General features: G+C 46.1%; 1 protein-coding gene and 1 long non-coding RNA gene across 7 annotated transcripts in view; one reads left to right on the top strand and one right to left on the bottom strand.

The window, feature by feature from the left end:
- LOC127490740 (uncharacterized) overlaps positions 1 to 26199 on the bottom strand; it is a 53171-nt gene that overhangs the window by 23308 nt on the left and 3664 nt on the right. The window lies entirely within an intron of this gene.
- FAM219A (family with sequence similarity 219 member A) overlaps positions 1 to 26199 on the top strand; it is a 60621-nt gene that overhangs the window by 31044 nt on the left and 3378 nt on the right. For 3 of the 6 annotated variants that reach the window (XM_051844646.2, XM_051844643.2, XM_051844639.2), the window contains exons 2-4: positions 22680 to 22728; positions 25439 to 25541; positions 25787 to 25867. In XM_051844646.2, coding sequence (XP_051700606.1) covers positions 22680 to 22728; positions 25439 to 25541; positions 25787 to 25867 — 233 coding nt within the window. Of the gene's footprint in view, positions 1 to 22679; positions 22780 to 25438; positions 25542 to 25786; positions 25868 to 26199 lie in introns of all 6 variants that reach the window. The other 3 variants (XM_051844630.2, XM_051844624.2, XM_051844620.2) reach the window with 1 other exon arrangement.

The raw sequence follows: 26199 nt of genomic DNA, 5'->3' as shown, positions 1-26199 counted from the left end.
CCAGGTGCTTCCTCCGGGTCTCCCATGCAGGTGCAGGGCCCAAGCACTTGGACCATCCTCCACTGCCCTCCCAGGCCACAGCAGAGAGCTGGACTGGAAGAGGAGCAACCGGGACTAAAACCTGGCGCCCATATGGGATGCTGGCACTGCAGGCAGAGTATTAACCAAGTGAGCCATGGCACCGCCCCCCACCAACTCTCTCTTACAGGTAGACCCTTTCTGTGCCTACAAACCAGGTAGGAGGTAATGCTTACCCTTCATTTTCTGTGCTAGATAATTAGGATAACACAGTGAAGATAGCCATGGCACCTACCTTCTTGCATGTATATTTTAAAAATTATCTAAGTCATCACTTTAAAAATGTGATAAGTATATGAAAGAAATGTGCGGGTTGGAAGGTAATGAGGGACTATGAGAATATAGAGGAATCTAACCTAGTCTGGCATTCCTGGGAAGCTTCTTTTAACAGATGATGTGTCATCCAAGGCCTCTAACCAGAAGTGGGACATGAGGTAGGAAAGATCTTGACACCCCATTGGAAACAAAGAAGACCAGTGAAGCAAACTGCAGTAACCCCAGGGAAGAGTAGCACAAGATGAGGTTGGAGAGAGAGATGGAGAGGCATGCAACTACTCTTTTGCCCCACTCTTAGTCTGATCTGAATAATTCCTTAAAAAAAGGTGCTAGTTAAGACCCACCTCAACTGCCCTGGCTTGCCTGAGGGTAGGCTGGTGCCTGTTTTACAATCAAGAACTCTCACAGGAATGTTTAGGGACAGGCACTTCCAGTCGCAGTTTGGGAATCACACAAATGGAGTGGTCCACACCTAGCAGCACAGCTAAGAGAAGGGAGGAGACAGGAAGCAAGAAAGACTGGCACTTTCTCTACATTATCCCCTCTGTGTGCTTTTCCATTGCTTTGAACTGTTTATTAATACACAACAGAAGCCATTTCTCTGTTTAGATGATTCCACTGGGAATTCCACACAACCCCCTGCCTCCTGAGATAGATTTTTTAAAAAGTCAGCTTTCAAGATTTTATACTTGGATTTCAGAAACTAAATTACATTACTACGTCCGGTGAGACGGCGCCATTGCCTGTTCCTATCTGCTTGCTCCAGGCACCATGAGGCCGATAACATCAGCATGTCGAAGCAGCTCGATCCAGACCATTTGCAGCTGGCTGGAGCTGGGCCAGATGTGGTGGTGGTGCAAGGGAGGGTGCAAAATTCTCTCAGAATCCGAGCAGCCCTGTAGACTGGGATCTAGGATTTGGGGTTCTTTCCATAGTACATCATTCCCCCCAACTAGAAAGAGAAAACTCAATCCCACCAAGACATCATAACAAGGAGCAGAAGATTATTCTCTTAAACATCAAAACAGGATAAAATTACCAGTGAACCAACACTCAGAAAGTTCTCATTGGAGAGAAAGATAGAAGATTTGGGAAAAGAGTGGAAGTCATAATATGAAAAGGCAGGTTCCTACTGCCTGTAAAATTAGGTTTCTGTTTAAAAGCCAAATCATTCCTGAAAATGGCTACTCTGTGCTTCCTTGAAGCCCAGATGTGAAGGCCCCGTAACTAACCCTCTGACAGACACTAGTTGTAGAGTGCGTGAAGTAATGGTATTGTTCCCCTGCAAGGGAACGCAGGAACTGTTGGAGTTTCCTTTCTAATTGTAACCAAGATTTTACTCTCTAGGACAAGCATTCCTTTCATAGCAAAAATTTTCAGCTTATTGGGTTATTTCAAATGTACCAAATAGCATAAAACATTCATTCAACTCTGGCAACATTCACAGATCTAGCTTTATAAATAGTGAAACATAGGCTGTTCATGCCCAAAACATGATTTTTCCCCAAAAATGCAGTGGGTCCCCAAGGTCAATGATTTGAGAAGTCAGTCCAACTTCATTGAGGTTGCTAGTCCCCTCCCCTGGTGTAAACGTGACTTTCTTGTACCTCAGTGTGCTGCCTGCACACCAGTAGGTTTCAATATTTGGCTGTAGGAGGCAGAACAACAAAGATCTACCCCTAGCTTTAACTGTATTTTTAAAAACTTCCTGGGCACAGTGGGGGCATGTAGCTTAGTGACTACATTACTATACAAATTAAGTCAAATGCTTCTTTATTTTTACATTTGTTTGCTTTATTGAAAGGTATTACGGAAGGTTTTAAATGTGAAAAATCATGATTACCATACAACTGGGTATAGGTTCCAAAGTTGAACCTCCATCTGGATGTTCCAGGATTAGGAAAAAAAATTCTCAACATAGACTGCTTCTCTCTTCATTCTGGACTCCTAGGCCATTTCTTTTAGGTCTGTGCTGGCCTCCTGCCCCAAGGACTGGATATCCAGGGTCCTTGCTACCTTTAGCCATAGCCTGCAGGAGATAGCCTAAGTCTAAGTCGGGAAATTCAGGTACAGCTAGAACCTGGGAGCAACTGCCCACCCCATGCTTGCTGTTACTTCTGGGGTGTAAAGGCCCTAGTCAGCCTCCCCTCACCTTTCACTCACGCCTTACCCATACTTCCTAAGAAACAGTGAACCTGACATGATGACTACGACTGGACTTCTCTACTGGAAGGATTCTGTCAGTGCAGAGTCTCAAGCTTCCCAAGGATTAGACCCATAATTGTTGAGAATAAAATAAAGTTTTTGCTGAAATGTTAACTAACCTAAGAAAAAGAGCGTGTCTTGTGTTCTTTCTTGATGTCAACTATCCGCCAGTTTCTCTTGTCATATGAGGATTGTCCCTCTATGACTGGTCTGGTCCCCCACTGTCTTAAATTATTATTCTCAAAAGCCATCCTTCCCAGATGTTCATGATGGTCTCTCCTGGTCTCTTGCCCTTCTGACCATGCTTGTTGGTCTTCTTCTGCCTAGTCCTTCAGTGCTGGTATTCCTTGAGGTTTTTGTCCCAGCCCTTCATGTTTATACACACTACTGAACACACATACACACACACACACACACACACAGACAAATCACTAAAGCTTACTCTTGTTTCCGTTCTTCTGTCTTGTTTGATGGCATCACAATTCACCCAGTCACACGGGTGAAAACCAGGAGTCATCCTTGCCTAGATCTTTTCCCTCCAACCCAGACCCAATCAGCAGTTTGACCTTGATATGTTTTTCTTCTCCATCATCTTCATTCTAATGCCACAAATACTGCTTTATTCGAGCTTTTTTCACCTCTTGGAATGACTCTTATCTGATTTCCCAGCCTCCAGTTTAATCTTTCCTGGCCATTCTCTTGATACTACTCCCAGAGAGTGCTCTGTCTTTATAAATCTGACAATGGGTTGAAAATCCTTTAGGGACTCCCCATTATTTTCAATTAAAGTGTGAAGCCCTGAAATGAAAATGTCCTGCATAATTTTTAAAATTCCTTCCATTCTAGTCTCATTACCTGCCACTTTACCCCCCTAATATTGGACATTCTAGCAAAATTGAGCTGTTCTTTTTTGCCTGCTATATATAGTCATGTGCATCTGCCTCCCCACTCCTTTCTCTGTCTGGTTCACTTCTATTTCCTCCTCATGCTCCATGCTTCAAATTTCTTTGGAGTTGTCTTCCCTAACACACCAGGGTGGAATAGGCACTTGTAGCCTGTGTACTTACCACAGTTATGCAAACCTGTCACAGCACTTAGCATATTATTAAAATGATCTGCTTATTAATTTGCCTGTCATTGAATGCTTCATGGGACCATATCCATGTTATCATTATATACTCAACACCCATCACCATGCCTAGAATGTAGGTATCCCTAAAATGGGGGACTAGAACTAAATTTGGTGATTAAAACCCCTTTTATTTTCCTTTTCCTGCACTGCCTCTACTTTTTTCTCTTAGACTCCACAGTCTCAGTTCTCAGTGCTTTTTCTCCCTCAGTAGCAGGATCACAAACCAGGCTGTGCTCGCGCTCTCTCTCTCTCTCTCCCTCTCTCTCTCTCGTTATTGACTGCTTCAGCAGCTCAAATATTCCCTTCTTACGGAGAACTCACTGAACAAGACATTGATGACCAGAAAGCATCTATGCCATTTTCTAAAGATGAGCAAATGCTGGAGACATGATTGAACTGGATACCAGCCTTCCAAGTGACTGCATTGCAAAACTAAAGTCCCACAGCTATGTAAGCTCTGAAGGCTTTATCTGATGTCTCTGAGAAGAGGCTTGGGTATGAGAGATGAACAAATTAGGTTCAAATCGCCTTCAAGGCATGACTTCAAAAATATTACTTTACATAACCTGCTTCTCCAATTCTAAAATAATAATTTATCTTACTTGGTTTGGTGGGGAGGGAGGGATTAAATGAGATGATAAAGATAAAGTGCCCAGCACCATGGCTGTATACATGAATATAGCAAATCTTCAAGCAATATTAACAACAGTTGGATGAATTCCAGAAAAACCATATGTAGGATAAGTTGTTCTGAACATCTTGCCTGCATCAGCCAGAGAGCTTAATAGAGCTGCCTCTGCAACATGAGGTTTGAGCAGCCCTTTACTTCTTCCCTTCCCAAATGATTGTCTCCTCTTGGCACTGAGACTAACCAGGTTAAACCAGGGTAGAGGGCACTTTGAGGGACTGTTCAGGGATAGTGTAGGGCTGGCATAGAGCCTCACTATTCTAAGGGTGGTCCCTGCACTAACAGCACTGGTATCAATAACACTCAGGCTCCGCTCTAACCTGTTGAATCAGAATCTGCATTTAAACAAAATCCTCAGGTTATTTGTATGCACATTAATGCTTAAGAAGCTCTAGGCTCAGCAGGAGTAGAAGGTTGTACACAGGTGTGTCAGAGCTATCTAGAAGAGGGGAAAACTGCATAGGTGGGGAGGGGCTGTGGCAGGGAGATATGATCAGAGTAGAGAAGATGTCCCCAGAGGTATGGGCTGCAGAGATGTAGGGAGGCTCCTTGGGAGGGTGTTGGTTATTTCTTTTAGGGCCCCTTCCTGTGGATGCCTTAAGCATAAGGTTGAATCTCCTTTAGTTGGTCAATGTCACTGTGCCAGCCAGAAAGTGATGAGTGGATAGAGAAAGGCTCTCTACTGCCTTGAGCAAACCCTCCAGCAGGAACCCCAGGAAATCTAGCTTAGCAGTTGAGTATCATTTCTCTTGAGAGTTGCATGACAAGAAATTGGCTAGCTTTAAAATTTGCCTTGAGCTTGTACTAAGCTAAAATCTCTCTTCTCCTTCCTCTACCCCCAACTGCTATGCACTTGGACTTCAGAGATTCAGAAGGGGAGCCCATAGCCTTTGTGTAATTAACCTTCCTTATCTTTCTCTGACTTCCTTCACCCCAGGTCAGGCTCTAACCCTACAGCCATGGTCTCCCTGCTATGTAGAGTAGGACTGGTGAGAGTGACTGCAGACCCTAGGCTTGGTTGGAGGCAATAAAAAAAATTTTCTCTCTCTCTCTCTCTCTCTCTCCTTCCTCCCTCTTTCTTTAAAGATCTATTTTAGTTATTTGACAAACAGAGTGACAGAGGGAGGGAGAGAGAGATCTTCCATGCTCTGGTTTACTCCCCAGTGGTTGTAATGAGGGCGAAGCCAGGATCCTAAAACTCTATCTGGGTCTTATACATAGGTACAGGGGCCCAAGACGTTAAGCCATTTTCTGCTGCTTTCAGGCACATTAGCAGAGAGCTGGATCAGAAGTGGAGTAGCTGGGACTCAACTGACATTCCATTATGGAATGCTGGCATCACAAGCAGTGGCTTAACCCTCCATATCACAACACTGCCATCCCCTCTATCTCTATCTCTATCTCTATCTCTATCTCTATCTCTCTCACATTCTTAAGACTCAATCCCTGTTTGTTCAATAAAAACTTCGCAGCCACCCACTTGGAGCCAATTGACCCTTTTCTGTGTGAAAGGAAAAGGTTTTGATCCCCAGAAATGAGGTGGGCTGAGCACTGGAGGGGTTACAGCAGCAGCAACTGAAAGTATTAAGACTTGAGTCCCAGCCCTAGGACCAAACTTCAGTCATTGCTGTAAATCCTCTGCCAAAGTACTGAGTGACCCAACAGCTGGGCTTCTGGTGTAACCAGCCTCTTGCCCAGGCCTGACCCTCTGGTCAGGGAGGCTAGCAAGCCTCCACCACCAGCACTCTCTTCTCTGTGCTCCCACAACCCTTTACACATTTCCACCTCTCAGCTTCCCCTTTCCGCCTTAAATAGGCTGATTTGTGTACTTGTCATCTCCCCTCTTTAATAGCTGAGCAAGAACCATGACTTGGTGTTTTCCTTCTCCAATATAATTGTGCCCTGCTCCTTACTGGTGTTCTGTGAATATCAAGAATTTTAACAAGTGGCAAGCTCACCAATGTTTAATTATTGAAAGGACAAAAAGAAAAAAAAAATGGGAGACTGGCCTGGTCAGAGAGCCGACCTTTAGAGTTTCGAGTTGTCTTTGTGAGCCTCCTGGGCATAATGAGAGTTAGAGTTAGAACAGGCTGGAAAAGAGAGGGAGAGCAGGGCAGGAAAAGTTCCACAGAGGAGAGAAGCTATTTGATGTCCTCCAGATCCAAAGTCCATTGCAGGCGACTAATTCCTTACCTTTCCAAAGCCATAGGGAAGGGATCCCATAGACTCTGTCAGACTATTACTTTGCTTTCCTGGAAGAATCAAAGAGCCCCAAAAATTCTTGAACCAGTGCAGGCCAGGTTCAGTCCCTTGAGTCATTGAAGCTTATCAAAAATCCTTAAGTGGGATTTAGGGCCAGGATCGAGATGAGGATCTGCATGTCGTTATGGCCCAGATAAATATCAGTGTCTGTTGGCATTTCTTCTGCTTTGGCTTTCTGCCATGTGCAGGGCTGTGAGGGACCAATCTCAAGGACATTCCAGTGGAGTGCCCCATATTGATTCCTGGGCAGTATCTCTTAGTGTCCACACTTTCATCCTTACCTTGAGGAACTAGAATCTACATCCTGGAAGAACATGGAAATGTCCTCTGAACCATGCTCCCTAACTCTCAGCACCAAATATCTAGTTCCTGTCTTCCTGTCCTCAAAGGGGCATCCCTAGTAAAAGGCCCCCAGAAACCCAACCAGAAATCCCCAGTCCTTCCAGATAGCCTTGATCTTAGAATCATTTCCTCTTTCTCACAAAAGGCCTCATTTCCAAAGTCTGCATTAGCTAAACCTGAATGGGAAAAAAAAAAAAAAAAGAAATTTCCCCTCCATTACCTACCCTCATCCCAACTTCTGCTTAGGCCTACTGGTCAATTTTTTTTTTCATTTTTTAACTGTGATAAAATTTATATAACATAAAATTTACCATTTTAATCATTGCTGATCTATTTTTTTTTTTTTTTTTTTGGACAGGCAGAGTGGACGGTGAGAGAGACAAACAGAGAGAAAGGTCTTCCTTTGCTGTTGGTTCACCCTCCAATGGCCGCTGTGGCCAGCGCACCGCGCTGATCCAAAGCCAGGAGCCAGGTGCTTCTCCTGGTCTCCCATGGGGTGCAGGGCCCAAGCACTTGGGCCATCCTCCACCGCACTCCCGGGCCATGTGTGCTGATCTATTTTTAAAGAACTTTGTAGGTTTATCCATTTCTCCATTAAATGAGATAGTCTTTCCCTAAAGAGACTGAAATGGAGGGAAAGGGATAGTGATCTGAAGCTCAAAGATCTTGTAGGTCACAAGTTTGTGCAGGCCAAGACCTGTGCCTCTAGCTAGTTTAAGGGTAAGACAGGAGCCTACTCAACATCTGGCTCAGGGAATGAGGGTTAGGGGTTAGGCCAAGCCAAGTTTCTCAGGAGGAACCCTCATTTTCTGACTTTGGCTCCTACCTCCTGGCTCACGAAGCTTGTCCTCTCATCCTTTATGTACAAGCTGCTACAGTGAGTGTTAAGACATTTATCCATTCTCCCAAATAAGGCTTTTGGTTTCAGAGCTCCCAGTGACTAGAAATAGGAATGAAGGGCAGAGCATCCACTTGGGACAAGCATGCTCCTCAACCTTGAAGAAGCAGGATTCTAAATCTTTAACTCACTGGCTCTCCATTTAAGAAACAAACCCAGCTCTTTGCCATTTCACTACTAGCTTCATACCTGTCATCATCCTTTCCTCTCCCTGTTTATGAGTAGCTATTTCTGAATACCAAATAATAGGTAGGGGAGTAAGAGCTGCCACCCCAGCCGGGATAACTCCAGAGCCAGTTTGGTTCATTCTCCCAGCTCGAGAGCAAGACAGACATTCTGGGAGGTTTGCCTCTTGGCTCGCACATATAGTCACAGTTCCTACAGCTGACATGCTGGCATAGGTGAGAACAGGCTGAAGTATGGTGGCCAGCTGCCAGGCAGTCCTGATGCTCCACTCAGAGCACTTCCCAAGCTTCAGATTCCCTCCTTTTGTTCTGGATTGGTGGCCTTGAGTCAAGAGTATTTTGTCTGGCAGGTGATTCTCAGAGGAAATCCTGCTCTTTGAAAGAAGATTCCCCAGAGGGAATCAGGTAAAAGAGGACTGGAGCAAGCTGTCTTGGAAGATGATGGATAGATGTGATGACCTGAAATTCCCTGGCACACAGTGCAAAATAAAATATTAAAACCTAGCTTATGACTGGAGGCACTGTAAATTGGAACAATCCTTTGGGAAAGCAGTTGGCAATACATGTCAAGAATGTTAAAAGCACTTATGATTTTTGACTAAGGCATTCCAGTTTATTTAGGAAGTGATCCTAAATGTGAATTTATACAGATTTCAGTGTATCATTCATTATTCATAAAAGTGAAAAATTATAAACCTGAATGTCAAAAATAAGTGGTTAGACAGTTACTGTACATTATCTTTATGGAAATTATACAACCATTAACTTGATAGTTACAAAAAACAATTAGGGGCCGGCGCCTCGGCTCACTAGGCTAATCCTCCGCCTTGCAGCGCCGGCACACCGGGTTCTAGTCCTGGTCGGTGTGCCGGATTCTGTCCCGGTTGCCCCTCTTCCAGGCCAGCTCTCTGCTGTGGCCAGGGAGTGCAGTGGAGGATGGCCCAAGTGCTTGGGCCCTGAACCCCATGGGAGACCAGGAGAAGCACCTGGCTCCTGCCATCAGATCAGCGTGGTGCGCCAGCCGCAGTGGCCATTGGAGGGTGAACCAACGGCAAAGGAAGACCTTTCTCTCTGTCTCTCTCTCTCACTGTCCACTCTGCCTGTCAAAAAATAAAAAAAATTAAAAAAAAAACAATTAGGAATATAAAGAACTAATAATGTTCTGATGGTAATTTTTATAAATACAAGATAACAGCGTGGGTTCTTTATTTTTTAAAGAAAAAACTATGTTCTATTTATTTTTCATACTGTTTTAGTTACAGTAACAAAACCCAACCAAAATTAATATAAGCTAAAAAGAATGGACTGTAGAGTCACTGGAGTTTCTCATAATGTCTAAGAGCAGCATGTAGTTAAAGTAAGGAAGTCTCTAGAATGAGAACCTGAAACCAAGAGAGCACTCTCATCTTTTTTTAAAAAAATTTACTTACATATTTATTTTTATTTGTTTAAAAGCAGAACAACAGGAGCCGGTATTGTAGTAAAGTGGCTAAAGCCACCACCTGTGGTGCTGGCATCACATATGGGCACCAATTCATGCCCGGCTCTCTGCTTCCCATCCAGATCCTTGCTAATAGCCTAGGAAAAGCAACAGAAGATGGCCCAAATAGTTGGGCCTCTGCCACCCACGTGGGAGACATGTATGAAGCTCTTGTCTCCTGGCTTCAGCCTGGCTCATCCCTGGCTATTGCTGCCATCTGGGGAATGAACCAGCAGATGGAAGATCTCTGTATATCTCCCATGCTTTCTGTCACTCTTCCTTTCAAATTAATAAATAAATCTTTTAAAAAAGAAGAAGAAGAAGAAGAGGTAGTGGGGCTTGCACTGTGGCATGGTGGGTAAAGCCGCCGCCTGCAGTGCCAGCATCCCATATGCGCGCCAGTTCGCGTCCTGGCTGTTCCACCTCCAATCCAGCTCTTTGCTATGGCCTGGGAAAGCAGTAGAAGATGACCCAAGGCCTTGGGCCCCTGAACCCACATGGGAGATCTGGAAGAAGCTTCTGGCTCCTGGTTTTAGATCAGCACAGGTCTGGCCATTGCGGCCAGTTGCGGAGTGAAGCAGTGAATGGAAGACCTCCCTCTCCCTCTCCCTCTCCCTCTCCCTCTCCCTCTCCCTCCCCCTTCCCTCTCCCTCCCCCTTCCCTTCCCCTCCCCCTCTCCCTCTCCTTCTCTCTGTGTGTAACTGTGGCTTCCAAATAAATAAATAAATAAATCTTTTTTTAAAAAAAGGTAGAGAGACAGTATGCTTCTATCCATTGGTTCACATATATGCCCACATCAGCCAAAACTAAGTTATGCTGAAGCCAGAAGCCAATAACTCCATCCAACTCTCTTATGTGGGTGGCAGGGATCCAACTACTTGGATCCCTGCTGCCCCTCAGGGTGTGCATTAGCAAGAGGTGGAAGTGGGTCTCAAATCTAGGCACTCTGAAATGAGATTTGAGCATCCCAAGCAGTGACTTAACCCACTTCACCACAACACTTGTACCCTGAACTCTCCTTCTCTTGTGTTTGCTTCTTTCTGAACAACAGCTTTATTCTACTTTCCTGGTCCAGTGGCTTTCTCTGTTACCCATACTTTTGAACTTTACATCTCCTTTTAGTCCCATTTTCCAACTCTGGGGGAGATTCTGATTGTCTCTACCTGGTCAAAGCATATATTCAGAGAGGTGAGACCACACAGAACCAGCATGGTTCCCATGAGGATGGAAGCACCAGCTCCCTGAAAAGGGGAATCTCAGAGTGTTACTGCTACAATATGTCCAAATGACTCAGATACACTGGAATATTTATTTATTTATTTATTTATTTGAAAGAGTTACACAAAGAGAGAGGAGACGGAGAGAGAGAGGTCTTCCATCCACTGGTTCACTCCCCAGTTGGCCTCAACAGCTGGAGCTGTGCCAATCCAAAGCCAGGAGCCTCTTCTGGGTCTCCCACGCAGGTACAGGTGCTTTTCCAGCCCATAGCAGAGAGCTGGATTGGAAGTGGAGCAGCCAGGACACAAACCGGCACCCATATGGGATGCTGGCACTGCAGTTGGCAGCCCCACCCACTACACCACAGCGCCAGCTCCAATACACTAGAATATTAACAGAGCTTATGTCAAGATGATGAAACTAAAGATTATTTTTAGCAGATATTGCTTTATAGTAGAAAAATCTATTAAACTTGCCATGGCTACCATTGTTACTAGGCTTGGGGTCAGCAACACTCTCTTTCATTTAGGTTTCCCCAGTGACAGATACCATAAAGATACTAAGGCTTGGCAGTGCTTATTTTTGTTCATAAATTCTGCCCTAAGAGCTATTTAAGAAGACAGAAAACCCCCAGCTCCTCATAGGACTGGCATGAATTCCAAGCTCTAGCATGAGAATCTCACTTCTTTTTAGTGAACTTCACTTTTCAAAATGCTTTGCAGAAATGTGGTTCTGCATCCTACTGCCAACAAGTAGTCCTGAGCTGGAAGACAGAGGGCATTTAATTTATTTTATTTGAATAGAGCCTTCTAGTAAAGAAAAAGAAAACTGGGGAGTTTTAGCTTAAAAGAGGACTCCCTGAGCTAGCCAGGACCCTCTGTTCTCTCTACTAATTTCATTTCAAATTTTCTCTCTAGCTTTTCTGTTTTTCTTCTCCTCCTTGCAACTGTCACTAACATTTGGAGAGATTGTCTCCCGTATGTTTCTGTTTCTCCTCTAGATTTTCCCCAAGTACCTTACTGCTATGATAAATCTTTGTCCTTCCCTTTAAGTGGAACCCTTAAGCAAATTATGTCCCAAAAGTCCTGACCAGTTACCTGGTACTATAGGCAGCTCCTGGAGAAGGAGAGATAGGGAGCAAAGGAAATGTCCAATGAATATTTTTGAGGTGTGACTTCAGGTCAAACCACAGAGTAAGAGCTGTCATTGGTCAAATGGTACTCATGTTGAGGTGTGGAGTTAGAGACAGATGGGAATCCCAGCTTAGAGGCTAAGTGAACAGTCATCTGAAGTAGAGAGGGGTCTAAGCAATGCATAGACATGGAAAGCCAAGACACTGTGGCAAAAAAAAAAAAAATGTCCCACATGAAGGATCTCTGTAAGAGAGACCCCATTGGAAAGAAGTGGCCATCAAAGGAGTGTGTACTTTTATCTGAAGGGAGGAGAGAGCTTCCACTTTGCTTATGGCCTTGTCTAAATACTAACAGAGATTGTGGGTTCAAAAGGCTCCCATAGTCTTGGCAGCTCATGTCAAGAGCCTCAGGTGATCAGTGATGTCATACATAAGAATGTTAATTGTTAAATTAACAACAGGAGTCACTGTGCACTTACTTCCCATGCAGGACTTCTGTCCTCAATGAGTCCTATTATGAGAATCAACTGTAAAACTTGTTCTCAACCAGCTTTGTGTGTGTCTGTGTGTGTGTGTGTGCAAATTGTTGAAATCTTTATTTAGTATAGAGTTGGTCTTCTGTGTATAAAGTTAATTGAGAATGTATCTTAATGGGGAATGGGACTAGGAATCAGAGAGGGAGGAGGAGTTGGGTGGGAGTGGAGGTGGAAGGGTAGGTATGGTGGGAAGAATCACTAGATTTCTAAAGTTATACATATGAAACTTGAACTCATTAAATAAAAGATTTCTTTGGGAAAAATTGTCTCTTTTTTTTTTTTTTTTTTTTGACAGGCAGAGTGGACAGTGAGAGAGAGAGACAGAGAGAAACGTCTTCCTTTTTGCCGTTGGTTCACCCTCCAATGGCCGCTGCGGCCGGCGCACCGCGCTGATCCGATGGCAGGAGCCAGGTGCTTTTCCTGGTCTCCCATGGGGTGCAGGGCCCAAGCACCTGGGCCATCCTCCACTGCACTCCCTGGCCACAGCAGAGAGCTGGCCTGGAAGAGGGGCAACCGGGACAGAATCCGGCGCCCTGACCGGGACTAGAACCCGGTGTGCCGGCGCCGCTAGGCGGAGGATTAGCCTAGTGAGCCACGGTGCCGGCCCAGGAAAAATTATTTCAAAAAATGAAAATGAAAACAAAACAAAAAAGCAATGCCTAGATTGCTACTGAATATTCTTTGATAAGAGGTAAGGTTTTTTTCCCAGTCATGAGCACTCAATGAAGTTAGGTTGTATTTATTTGATCTCCCTTTAAACTGTGATATTTAAATATACTTATTTCCATCCATTGCCAACAGATATTTTGAAGAAGTGAATTAGAAAACCACAGCCCCAGGTAGTTTCTGAGTTGATCTCTGGACAAATTCTGACAAGAAACACAGCTGAGGGCCAGCACTGTAGTGTAGAAGGTTAAGCCTCCACCACAATGCCAGCATCCCATATGCTTACTGGTTTGAGTCTGGCTGCTCCACTTCTGATCCAGCCCCCTAATGATGTGCCTGTCAAAGCTTCAGAAGATGGCCCAAGTACTTGGGCCCCTGAACCCATGTGGGAGAAACAGAAGAAACTGGTTGCACCCATTTGGGAAGTGACCCAGTGGATGGAAGATTCATTCTCTCTCTCTCTCTCTCTCCCCCCTTCTTTTTCTGCATATCTGCCTTTCAAATAAATAAATATTAAAAAAAAAGAAGAAACAGAGCTGGTCTTTGATACCCTATGTTGCTGTGCTCACTTGTCAGAAAGTGGGCTAAACTCTCAGCTGTTTCCTTATGAGGACTCTCCTTCCTGGCCCTCCTTCCTTACTGTCTGTCCTACTTCATAATTTCATCCAAATTCAGATGTGACTATTCTAGAAGTAGCAAAGGGACTCATAACTGTTTCTCCATCTCCTCTTAAAACTTGAAGAAAATTCATGTGTGTGTAAAGAAAGGTTAATGTTTCTATGAGCAATTTGCCTCTTCCTGCGTCACTTTAAATCAATTTCTATTTCCATATTCCTGAGAATTAGTACCTGGATATGGACAGAGATTACTTTCCCTTGTGAGAAAGCTAAAATTGAGTCATGTCTGTACCCTGAATCAACCAAGCTCAGCGTACAAGACAAAAACAGAATTGTTCAGCACCACGGAGAGCACCTCTCATCTTCATTACTAGATCATGAGCAGGTGAAAGATGAGGATTGTAGCACACAGCCCAGCCTGATATCCTTCCACTGTGACCAGCCACTGAGTATCCCTCTTATCCAATAATTTCACCCCTTTTTTAAAAAAAAGATTTATTTACTTAAAAGGCAGAGTTACAGAGGCAGAGACATAGAGAGAGGGGTCTTCTACCCACTGGTTCACTTCCCAAATGGCCACAACGGCTGGAGCTGGGCCAATCTGAAACCAGGAGCCAGGAGCTTCTTCTGGGTCTCCCACATGGGTGACAGGGGCCCAAGCACTTGGGCCATCTTCCACTGCTTTCACAAATCATAGCAGAGAACTGGATTGAAAATGGAGCAACCAGGACTCAAACCAGTGCCCACATAGGATGCCAGCACTGCAGAGGGCAGCTTTACCTGCTATGCCACAGCACCAGCCCCAAATTCCCCTAACTTTCTTTCTTTCTTTCTTTCTTTTTTTTTTTTTTTTTTTTTGACAGGCAGAGTGGACAGTGAGAGAGAGAGAGGGAGAGAGGCAGGTCTTCCTTTTGCTGTTGGTTCACCCTACAATGGCTGCCGCGGCCGGCGCATCGCGCTGATCCAAAGCCAGGAGCCAGGTGCTTTTCCTGGTCTCCCATGGGGTGCAGGGCCCAAGCACTTGGGCCATCCTCCACTGCACTCCCAGGCCATAGCAGAGAGCTGGCCTGGAAGAGGGGCAACCGGGACAGAATCCGGTGCCCCGACCAGGACTAGAACCCGGTGTGCCAGCGCCGCAAGGTGGAGGATTAGTCTATTGAGCCATGGTGCCAGCCTTCCCCTAACTTTCTACCTACCTTTCTATTTCTATATTATCTGCATTCCTCCTGTCCTCACCTCCTTTGCATTTCACTAAGAACTCCCTCTTCTGGTCCAAGATTCTGGTTTTGTCTGCTCTTGACTCCTCAAAGACTACACTCCATCAAACATTTTCTTTTCTACTCAGCTCCCTTCCATTTAGTCTAGGACAGTGGTCATGTGTTCCTCAGCTTTCAATAAATCCTATGACTCTAAAGTTCCCTCTGGCTGTTATCCATTCTCTTTCTTCCTTTTTCAGTATAACTCCTTGGAAAAATAGCCTATGTATACCATCTCTACCTTCTTGTCTTCTGTTCTCCCTAAATCCCTTGTAATCTAGTCTCTGTTCCTACCTTTCAACTGAAACTGTTCACTGAGGCTACCTATGACTTCCTTATGTCTAGTTTGTGCCTTTATTTTATGGACTGATCTGCTTACTTAATTAACACTGTTGATTTCTTACACTTTGAAACTCTGTTTGAATGGTTTCTTAATTCTATTCCTACATCTCATTTCTGCTGCTACTCAATCTTTTCTTCCACCATTCCCTAAGACTGGATGTTCCCCAAGGCTTTATCACTGGTTCTTGTTTTTCTTCACCCTCATTCTCTTTGAGAGGGCTTGTTTTCCTCTGTGGTTTCCATTACTGTAAGCCCACACCTCTTTCCTGATCACCCAAGACTCAAATCCTACTGACTAGTGATATCATTTGGATATCCAAAAGACACCTAAAACTCAACATTCCCAAAATGAACTTATTTAGTTTTCCCTGGCAATGTAGCTGTGACTTTTCTTGCATTTTTTTAGTAATTAGCACTCCTTCCCCAATTACTCCAGACAGAAAACTCAGGAAATCTGGACTCTTCCTTTTATATTTTATCTCTCAAGTCTGCCAAATATACCCTCTTTAACATCCTCCTTTCTGTCCTTTTTTCTTCTACTTCTGCTTGGTTTAGGTCCTTGCTATATTTTGCTAGCATTGTTTCAGTAATTCCTAATTATCTTTACCTCCAGCCCTATTCACCTCCCACACACCTTCCACATGGCTATCAAAGTGTCCTCCATCTCAAATCTGATCATGCTGCTTCCCTGTTTAAGGCTTAATTGGTTGCCCCATCACTTTCTGAGTAAAGAACAAAATCAAGGCCCACCTTCCACCATGATCTCAGCCCCCATGGAACTACCAACTTCATTTCCTGATATTTTTAAGTATATCTTTTAGTCTTCAATGATCACAAAATTCCAGTTGTTCCTTGAATATAATATGCTAGTTTTATGCTTTTGAACCTTTTCACATGTTCCCTGATTAGCCTTACTTCTTCCTCTTAAAGTAGCTGATGTTTGAGATCTTTTCAAGTGTATTTTCTGACTACCTGCCCTTCGTACCATCTGTTCTACTTTTATATGGTTCATGTTACCTTTATCAATAATTATTGGGGGCTCCTTCAAGATAGGCTGTTTTCTATTTATCTTTATAACCCCAGGCCTAGCATTGTAAATTAAAGGAGAGAAATCTAGCATGGTAGAGTAAGGAAAGAAAGGAGTCTGTGGAGGGTGCATCTCTTCTACAACATCTCTGCATATGAGGCAGCCCCCAACTTAGGTGGTGCCAGGGCTGCAGCTGTGGGCCAGTCACACCCAGAGCCCACTATCCAAAATTGTTGGGCCTCACTGAATCAATGCTAATAGCTGTGTCACTAATACAGGTAGGGTGATAGGTAGGTACTAAAGTAAGTACTATTCTAAATGCTTTATGAATGTTAATTCATTTTATCCTCACCAGAACCTTTGACTTAGGTATTAATAATAATCCCTTATTACACATGAGGAAATAAGCACGGATCAACACAGCTAGTAAATGGAGGAACTGAAATTTGAACCTCGACACTCTGGCTCCAGAGTCTGTGCTTTTAACTATTACAATCTTCCTTTTGGTCTGTGTGGCACGGAGGATTAGATTACATAGGTTGTCTTGCCTGTAGCACTGGAAGTGAGGTCAACCCATCCAAGCTATGTGGCTGTTGCCCAGTGGAAGAGGGGTATAATTTAAATGTTTTGTCTAGTGGGTGAGAATCAGACAACCTCATGGATCTAAAAGACATGCATTAGAAACTACAAAGCCCCTGTAGGTCTTTAATTTTTTTGTTTTATTTATTTATTTCAAAGCCAGATTTACAGAGGCGGGGGTGGGGAAGGTCTTCCATCTGCTGGTATAATCACCAAATCACTGCAACAGCCAGAGCTGGGCCAATCTGAATCCAGGAGCCTGGGGCCTCCCCCAGGTTTCACATGTTGGGTGCAGGGGCCCAAGGACCTGGGCCATCTTCTACTGCTTTCTCAATCCGTAAGAGAGGGCTGGATCACAAGCGGAGCAGCCAGGACTCGACCATTGCCCATACAGGATACCAGCCCTGCAGGCTGCGGGTTTACTCACCATGCCACAGTGCCGGCCCCTGTAAGTCTTCTTACAAAGTCCTACCAGAGTAGAACTGCAAAATTCTGCTGGCCATTCAGTGAAGCTGTCCCTTATGTCTACTGCTCCAGTCCCTTCCATCCCAAGACTCCTGGATATGAGCCTACTCTCTGGTTTTCCCTCTTGTTTCCCTTTTTGCCCATCCATTTCCATCTTACTCATCTGCAGGTCTCTTAGGTTAGTAGATACCTTTGTATCTACTGTACTACCCTAGCTTCAACATGTCAGGCTAGCCAGCCTGCAACAACCCATGAGCTAATACAGCTCTGAGATAGGGAGGAAAAGGTAAAGGTTCATATGCAGATTGATGCTTGGGTCTGCAGGAACAGAGCAGCCTCCCAGACAGCCCGTCTCTAGCTCCAAGTCCTAGTTATAGTTTTTTGTTGTTGTTGTTGTTGTTGTGTTTTTTTTTGTTTGTTTGTTTGTTTTTGTTTTTGTTTTTGTTTTTTTGACAGGCAGAGTGGACAGTGAGAGAGAGAGACAGAGAGAAAGGTCTTCCTTTTGCTGTTGGTTCACTCTCCAATGGCCGCCGCAGCCAGCACACTGGGTCCGGCGCACCGCGCTGATCTGATGGCAGGAGCCAGGTACTTCTCCTGGTCTCCCATGGGGTGCAGGGCCCAAGCACTTGGGCCATCCTCCACTGCACTCCCTGGCCACAGCAGAGAGCTGGCCTGGAAGAGGGGCAACCAGGACAGAATCCAGCGCCCCGACCGGGACTAGAACCCGGTGTGCCAGCGCCACAAAAGGAGGATTAGCCTGTTGAGCCATGGCGCCAGCCGCTCATTTTTACTTTTAAAAAGATTTATTTACTTATTTAAAAGGCAAAATGGCAGAGAGAAGAGAGAGAGAGATTCCCCTATCTGCTGGCTTACCACCCCAGTGGCTGCAATGGTCAGGGTTAAGTCAAATGGAAGCCAGGAGCTGGTAACCACATCTGAGGCTTCATGTGTGCAGTAGGATCAAGCACTTGGTCCATCTTGCATTGTGGAAGTTTAACCTGCTGTGCCACAATACCGGTCTGGTTTTCTCATTTTTAAAAAGAATGGATTGGGGTCAGCATTGGGGTATAGTAGGTTAAGCCAGCATCCCATATCAGAGCACCAGCTCAAGTCCCAGCTATTCCACTTCTCATCCAGTTCTCTGCTAATGTGCCTGGGAAAGCAGTGGAAGGTGGCCCAAGTGCTTGGGCCCCTGCCTACCATGTCTATCACTCTGTCTTTCAAATAAACAGTAAAATATTTTTACAAAAAGAATGAGTTTATAAATTGATATTTGTTGAAGCTAATTATAGTTACCCAAAAACCTCAATATATTGTCTTCTCTATTTTCCATAATAAAACATTTTTAAAGACCAAATTGGGGCCGGCGCCATGGCTCACTAGGCTAATCCTCCACCTAGCGGCGCCGGCACACCAGGTTCTAGTCCCGGTCGGGGCGCCGGATTCTGTCCCGGTTGCCCCTCTTCCAGGCCAGCCCTCTGCTATGGCCAGGGAGTGCAGTGGAGGATGGCCCAGGTGCTTGGGCCCTGCACCCCATGGGAGACCAGGATAAGTACCTGGCTCCTGCCATCGGATCAGCGCGGTGTGCCGGCCACAGCGCGCCAGCCGCGGCGGCCATTGGAGGCTGAACCAACAGCAAAAGGAAGACCTCTCTCTCTGTCTCTCTCTCTCACTGTCCACTCTGCCTGTCAAAATAATAAATAAATAAAAAAGACCAAATTGGATTAACTAAATGGATTTTAATGTGTTTTAATAAAAGCAATAGAACCCTCTCTCCAACCAAAACCTTATGGAAAGGCTGCAAGTCTTGTGGAAGTGAAATAAAGGTAGATCTCTTCTGACTGAAGGGAAGCCAATCCCCCTCTTATTGCTGTCTCTTACACTCAGGCTTGCCCAGGGCACAGGGTTCAGAGAACACAGGTTAATGAAAATCACTGGCTCAGAATAGCTCTAAGGGGTCTTCTCTAACTTTCATTCTCCTCTAGCTAGAATGGCTTTGCACTGACCATTAGCCTACATATTCAGAAACAGTGAGCTCAGGCTGATAATCACCTCCACAGTCTTTGGAGACTTTGAATGGTTGCAGAGACGTGGGCTGCTGTTGGAGATGCATTTCAATGTCTGTCTCTGCTGAGCGTTTATTAATAATCTTGTTAATCTCCACTCTAGTTCCCAAATCTAGCTAATGCCTGAGTGATGTCCTCGAGGGACATTTTAAATTCTCCCTAATTTCTCGATCCAGACATTCTTTCTGCCTGGATTCCTCTCTGGTACTTCTGTTCATGAATATTTTATATTTAATCTCCCTGACTACATCTCTATGTGATAGTCAGGGTGCATTGGCCGTTTCTCAGGGCAGACATGCAGGAAGCCCACAGTAAAGGCTTGCATTTGTAGGCACAGTGACAGAGAACTTTTGAGGGGTGAAAGTAGCAAAGTTTAATGAAGAAAATACATGTGGCAGGCGAGGTAGGCATCTCAGCCAAGGAGCTGAGAGCTTTACCACTAAGATGGCCTTCTGTCGTGCTTGAACAATGATGCAGGGCGGTGCTGTGAATTTTGGTCTTCACATGGGACCTCTCAGCCTAGGACTTTACACCGTAGACATGGCTCAAAAGATCTGGCAGTTTGACTTGGTACCAAATACCACCAGGAACTGTCCAGTGGGCCCCAAGGACCACACAGGTCCCTGTGGCCAGCACTGGTCAGCAGCTTCCCAGGCCCTGTCCTTCCTGCTCAGTCTACACACACCCAGTACCTCTAGCCTGAGAGAAGAAACTTGAAGAAGTCATTTGCATTGAGGAGTGACAAGTTAGCTCAAAATGCCTCAAGCCTCCTGTTTTCAAAAATTAGCTTCAGGGGAAGGACAGTGAGATCTAACATTCTCCTGTGATGGATGGGGTGGAGAGTGGAGGAGGAGACACGTGATTGGAAGTCACCAATGTAAAAATGTCCAAACTGTAAGAGACATCAGGGTCCCCCAAGGAGAGAGAGAGGAGGGCTGAGGGCAGGACCCTGCAGAGGACACAGAAGTGGAGGTCAAAGAGGCCAGAGATGCGCCAAGCGAACACTGTGTCCTGAAAGCCAGGAGAGGGAACCGTTCCCAGATGGATGTGGCGTGTGTGACACGTGATGAACGATACAGAAAGACAGGACTGTGACTGAGGACGTCAGAAACGTGCCAGTGTGTCGCTGGTAGCTCCCACCAGCGTGCTTAGGGATGTGCCCTTAGAAAAGCCCTCCCGCTGAGTGCTTAGGGATGAATCCTCCTAAAGGCCTAAAAGCGGAAGCCAAAACCCTCCTGTCGGGTCTCCACCTTTCCTGCACAAAGGAGCCCCTGGAGGCCCTTTTCTCCAAGGCTACAGGGGAGAGGTGCTGTCTGTAAAGAGTCTCCCACGGGAGCTGCTGAGCTGGGGATGAGGCAGGATTGGAAAGGCCTGTGGCATGGGAAGTTGCCTAAGATGCAGATCCTGTGTTATCTGAGCTTTCTGAGCAGAGACTGCTGGCCCCTTCCCCCTCAACCTCAGCTAGGAGGTTGCTCTTAGGAACCTGCAAACCCCTGTGGCCTTGTGCACCAGATGACCTGGAAGAATACAGACAAGGCCAGAATTTCCCTCCCAAACATTCTAGACCTTGCATTTCCCTTTAGTGACAAGCGTGGTTTCATCCCCACTGCCCCATTTTGAAAGGGAACAGAAGTCATCATAATGGTTAAATGAGGGCACTCCAAAAAAGTTATGGAAAATGGAATTAAAAGATATGTTTATTTGGGGATGCAATAGTTAAGTCTCCACTTAGGATGGCCACATCCAATAGCAGAGTGCCTGACTAGACTGCTCTCCATCCAGCTTCCGGCTGGTGTGCACCCTGAGAGGCAGTAGTTATGGCCCAAGTACTTGGGTCCCTGCCACACACAGAGGAGACATGGATGGAGTTCCAAGCCTCCAACTTTGTCCTCACCCAATCCTGGCCCTGGCTATTGCAGACATTTGAGGAGTGAGTCAGCAGACGACAGATTCATTCTCTCTCTCTCCTTTTAAATAAAAATAAAAAATTTTAAATGCATGTTTTATTTAGTACAAATTGAAAACCATGAATAAATTTTTCATAATACACATTTTCCATGAACTTTTTGAAGACCTTCCATATATTCTTCCCTTATTCAGTCACCAGCATCACTCAAATCCCTGGGCCTAACACTGTGAGGCAAGACCTGGAATATTCTACCTATTTATCTGTCCACTCTCTGCACCCCCAGAGGCAGAACAGGCAGCAGCCTTGAATGCCATCTGCAATCTTCATCCCTTAGGCTCATCCCACTGCAGTCCCAGGTTAAAATGCAAAGATGGCAGCGCCCATGTCAACAGTGGGCCACACCACCAGCTTCTCAGTAGGATATGGATGACTGAGCCCTTTCCAACTGACGGAGGCAGGGTAAGCTAGGGCCCTAGATCTTTTAGCAGAGGACAGTGTTCCGGAGTGAATTCAAGGCTAAATAAGGACTCTGGGTAGAACAGGGCCAGCCCATTTAGAGGAAGGTGATGAGGGAGATGGCAAAGGTTGCAGACCCTGTGAAATACACAGGCTGCATGCTTTCTGACCTTCTTTGTCATCTGTAGCACCAAGCGTTTTCCACTCTGGGCAACACAGGACAGAACAGGCTGCCTGCTGATTTGTCTTCTCATCTACCATACCTAGCCAACCCCTCAGGTTTTCCCAGGAGACACTCTTTAGAACTCAGCTATGAACTGGAGTTGTCCTCAATAGAACTCTTTTTCTGTCCAACGGTGCATCCTTCAAGGCTGGCCTGGGTTGACCAGTTAGTTCTCTAGATCCCAGGGAAAGGGACTTGTCCAGCACTAGGGGAAATAGACAGAGAGGCCCATCTCAGGGAGAACCTACTGTTACCTTAGTTCAGGCTTAAACTCACAGGAATGTAGAAAGACCTTTCCAACAAATATTCAAGAAGGCCCTGAGGAATAGGACAACTAATGTGGGAGTTTAGCGAGGAAACTCACCATGGGCTTTCTGGAGGGGACTGGATCACACAAGACTTTAAAGACAGACACTCAGGTGGGTGTAAATGATACCAAGACCCTTGGCTCCTCCACCCAACTCAGCGCCTCAGCCCCATGGTGAATGGGTCTACCCCTCCCTCCAGGATGCTTGGCCTGCTGCCAGGGTCAGTGCTCCCAGAAGCCCTTAGGGCAAGTGGGAAAGCCAGCTTGAGGGCTGAGAGTAGCCCTCTGCACTCACTTCCCAACAGCTCCCTGTCTCTCTGCTTTCTCCCCACAGGACCCAGCCGCCGCCTCTATCTCAGACGGAGACTGTGACGCCCGGGAGGGTGAGTCAGTAGCCATGAATTACAAACCATCCCCGCTCCAAGTGAAGCTGGGTGAGTGTGTCTGGGGGGTGAGGGAGATGTGGGGAGTAGACAGAGAAGGTGCTCTGGGCTGGGTCTACAATGAGATACCACAAATAAACCAACTCAGGCTAGATGATTCTAAGACTCAAGCTACCAAGACATTGGCACTGCCAGACACCTTGTCTCCTGCAAGGCGAAGAGGGCAGTGACCGTTCTCTGCAGGAGCCCAGAACTCTGGGAGGCATCTCTGAAGCCAAGAAGGCTCCAGGTATGCCCGGGGCTAGCGGCAGGGGTAAGAGCATGGAACGCACGAGAGAGGACTTGGAAGTCTGGCAAACCTTGAGTCAGGCCAAGAGGAAGCTGCCGCGAAGGTGGAGTGTCAGTTGCCGTGTCTGAGGGAGAGGAAGGAATGAGATTTCTACAGCCTGGATCTCGGAGCTGAGTTGGCTCCTGTTTTTGTTTTTGTTTTTGTTTTTGTTTTTTTTTGGGGGGGGGTGGTCATCCCCTTAGTTTCTTAGCAAACCTAACTATTTCCCTGCCTTCCCAGATCACCTTTCCCTTGGGAGCATATCTCATACCCACTCCAAATTCCATTTACTGGCAGCCTGCTCCTTTGAAGTCACTGGCTCCCAACCACTGCCCACCCCAACCCCTTGCATCTGTTCTCCTCACTTCACCCTACCCTCCATACTGCCCCCTCCCTCCAGGGAAGAGGTTTCAGTGATCCAAGGCTGCAATATATAACAGAGTTTTACTAAAAAAAAATATTGGTTTTATGAAGAAAAATTACAACAGAGAATACACGAGAAAGAGATTATCATTAAATACAGGTCACCACTGTCCTTCCAAACTCCTCTGCCTTCCCAGTCACACCCATCGCTGTCCCCACATCCTGGGCCCCCCTCCCAGCCCCAAGAGCCTTTCTCAGCTATTCTGAAGCTTCTTCCTGTGAAGACACCAGGACTCCTTTCCACAAAGTCCTGTCCTTTTATTTATTTATTTATTTTACCTCGTTCCCTTCCAGACTCCATCCAGGGAGCCCCTCAAGCTGTCTTTCTAAACAAGAGAGCAGTTCTCTCAGTGGAGTTTGTTCATCTTCCTAGGACATCAGACTCACACTAAAACCAGTTTAAGTTGTTTAGTTTAATAATACAAGTAGTTCAACAAGAATGAATTCTCTTCTACTCTTCCCCATCACATTCTCCCCCTGCCCCCGCTGAGGTAATCATTCTACACTTTTGTAGTTTTATTTTGTGCTTTAACATAAGTGATACCGTATTGCACATGCTTTCCAAAACTTGTCCTCCTCTCTTGGAGCTCCTTCCTATGTCATTATATAGACGATGACTTCATTCTTTTAAATGGTTGCATAATAGTCCATAATTTTTTTTTTACCAGTTTATTGTTTGCATCTTTTTTTTACCATTTCAACAATTCTGGCATACTTTTAAAATAATTTTCCCTTTCCCATTACAATAGCACAAAGTGCATGAAAATTCATAAATTTGTCCCAGTTGCACCAAAGAAAATCACCACTAGGAACTTAAAGGCAAATTGCACCCCCTAGAGGATCTAAGTGGTAATGGCAGCTGCCACCTGTTGTAAAGAGGCTGGAAAAAAGCTGCAAGCATCAGATGAGCAAAGGAAAGAGGGCCAGAGAGTTGGAGACACGCAACTCAGAGACATGGAGCTCAGGGGAAGATTCAGAATGAGTCACAGTAACTGTTAAGGCCCTTCTCATCCTTATGCTGTGAAGCATGTGGTTATTTTATGAGACAACTTTCCCCTACTGTCCCTCACACCTACCATTCCCTTTTCCTAGATGCAGGCTTTACTTAAGATGAGTGGGAAGGAAGGGGTAGATGGGCCTCCTCCAGGACACAAACAGCTACTGCTAGTGAGAGTTGCCATATATGAGAAAGTGCATCACCCTGTGGCCAGCCCCATGAGCTGGTAGGTTGGAGGTTGGGAGAACTCAGAGGCTAGCAGAGGAGTCAGGAGCATCACTTAGGCTGTGCAGCCAAAAAGGCTGTCTCAGCCCCCTGCCCACTTCCCTGCCAGCCCTTCTACCTCTCCCACTCTTCCACCTTCAGAGGCCCTGCCTTCCTTCTACCATCCTCACTAATCCCAAATTCCTCTGCTGTGAGTTTGTAGCCAGAGGGAGTCCCCAGCCCCATACCACAGGGCTGACACACGACTGATGACACAAACATTTGCTGAATGAATAAGTAATGGAATAAATGGATCTTGCTTTTCCAACCTGACCTCTCTCCCCCTCTCCCCCTCCACTCCATACAGATCCACACTGCAGTTTTGTACACTCTATCCTCCTGCCTAGAATGTGCTCCTCTCTCTCACTTGTGGTGCCACCTGAAGGAAGCCTTCCCTGATTACTCCATCCTGCTGTGAACCTCTCTCCCTCTCCAGCCTTTCCTTGGTATCAGGCACCACTGTCCCACATGGAAGACAGGGGTCAGCTTCCTCCTTTTAGCTCCCACTGTGTTCCTCAGGTTGTATAGGGCCAACAACTGTCTCCATCAAGCGGCAGGAGCCAGAATTTGGGACCTCTGCCTCAGACTCTAGAGCAGCAAGGGGTTCCACCGTGGAGGCCCAGCCCAGGCTGCCCTGAACGGTAAGGCAGGGTGGCCCTGGGAGCAGGACACAGCTTCCTTCCCATGTTTCCCTGCAGAGAAGCAGCGGGAGCTGGCCCGGAAGGGCTCCCTGAAGAATGGCAGCATGGGCAGCCCTGTCAACCAGCAACCCAAGAAAAACAATGTCATGGCCCGGACAAGGTAGAGGCCCTCCTACCCCATGGACCCTGCCAGCCCACACCTCTCTCTGCTTGTCCTGCACCTACCCATTTTCCCTCCCTCCTCATGCCCAGTTCCTCTCTGAGAGGAAAGACCCTCAACAGGATCTAAGGTATGGAGGGAGGGAAGGAGGGAGGGAGAGAAGCAATGGGCCAGGCCCCAGCCTGGTCCCCTGCCAGGCTTGTGTGCTCCAGTTGCCATTCCAACCACCAAAATTCTTCACCCAGGCTGGTCGTCCCCAATAAAGGCTACTCCTCACTTGACCAGAGCCCAGATGAGAAGCCACTGGTTGCCCTTGACACAGACAGGTGCGTATGGAGACCCGGGGGCAGCTGGGCAAGCTGCAGGAACCTGTGTGAGCACAAGCGGGCGGTAACAGGCCACCCCTGTTATATTGTCAGACTCGGGGTGTTCCTCAGCCAGGAGCCATCCAAGGATGAGTTCTCCGGGGAATGAAAATGTTTTTATAGGCAGTGGGGGCAGGGCCTGCTGCCCTCCTTGAACAATTGATCCTAAATGAGTTCTGATGTTGCCTCTGGACAGCAGATGCCACACTCACAGCCCTGTCCCCTCTAAGGGATGAGGCCTACTCCTGGGGAGAACACCTGGCTAGAAGTAGACTTTGGAAAAACCCAATCAT

This window comes from Oryctolagus cuniculus, chromosome 1 (assembly GCF_964237555.1).
Source record: "Oryctolagus cuniculus chromosome 1, mOryCun1.1, whole genome shotgun sequence".
Lineage (NCBI taxonomy): Eukaryota > Metazoa > Chordata > Mammalia > Lagomorpha > Leporidae > Oryctolagus > Oryctolagus cuniculus.
The sequence above is the reverse complement of the archived record's forward strand: the minus strand, read 5'-3'. Positions and strand labels throughout refer to the sequence as shown.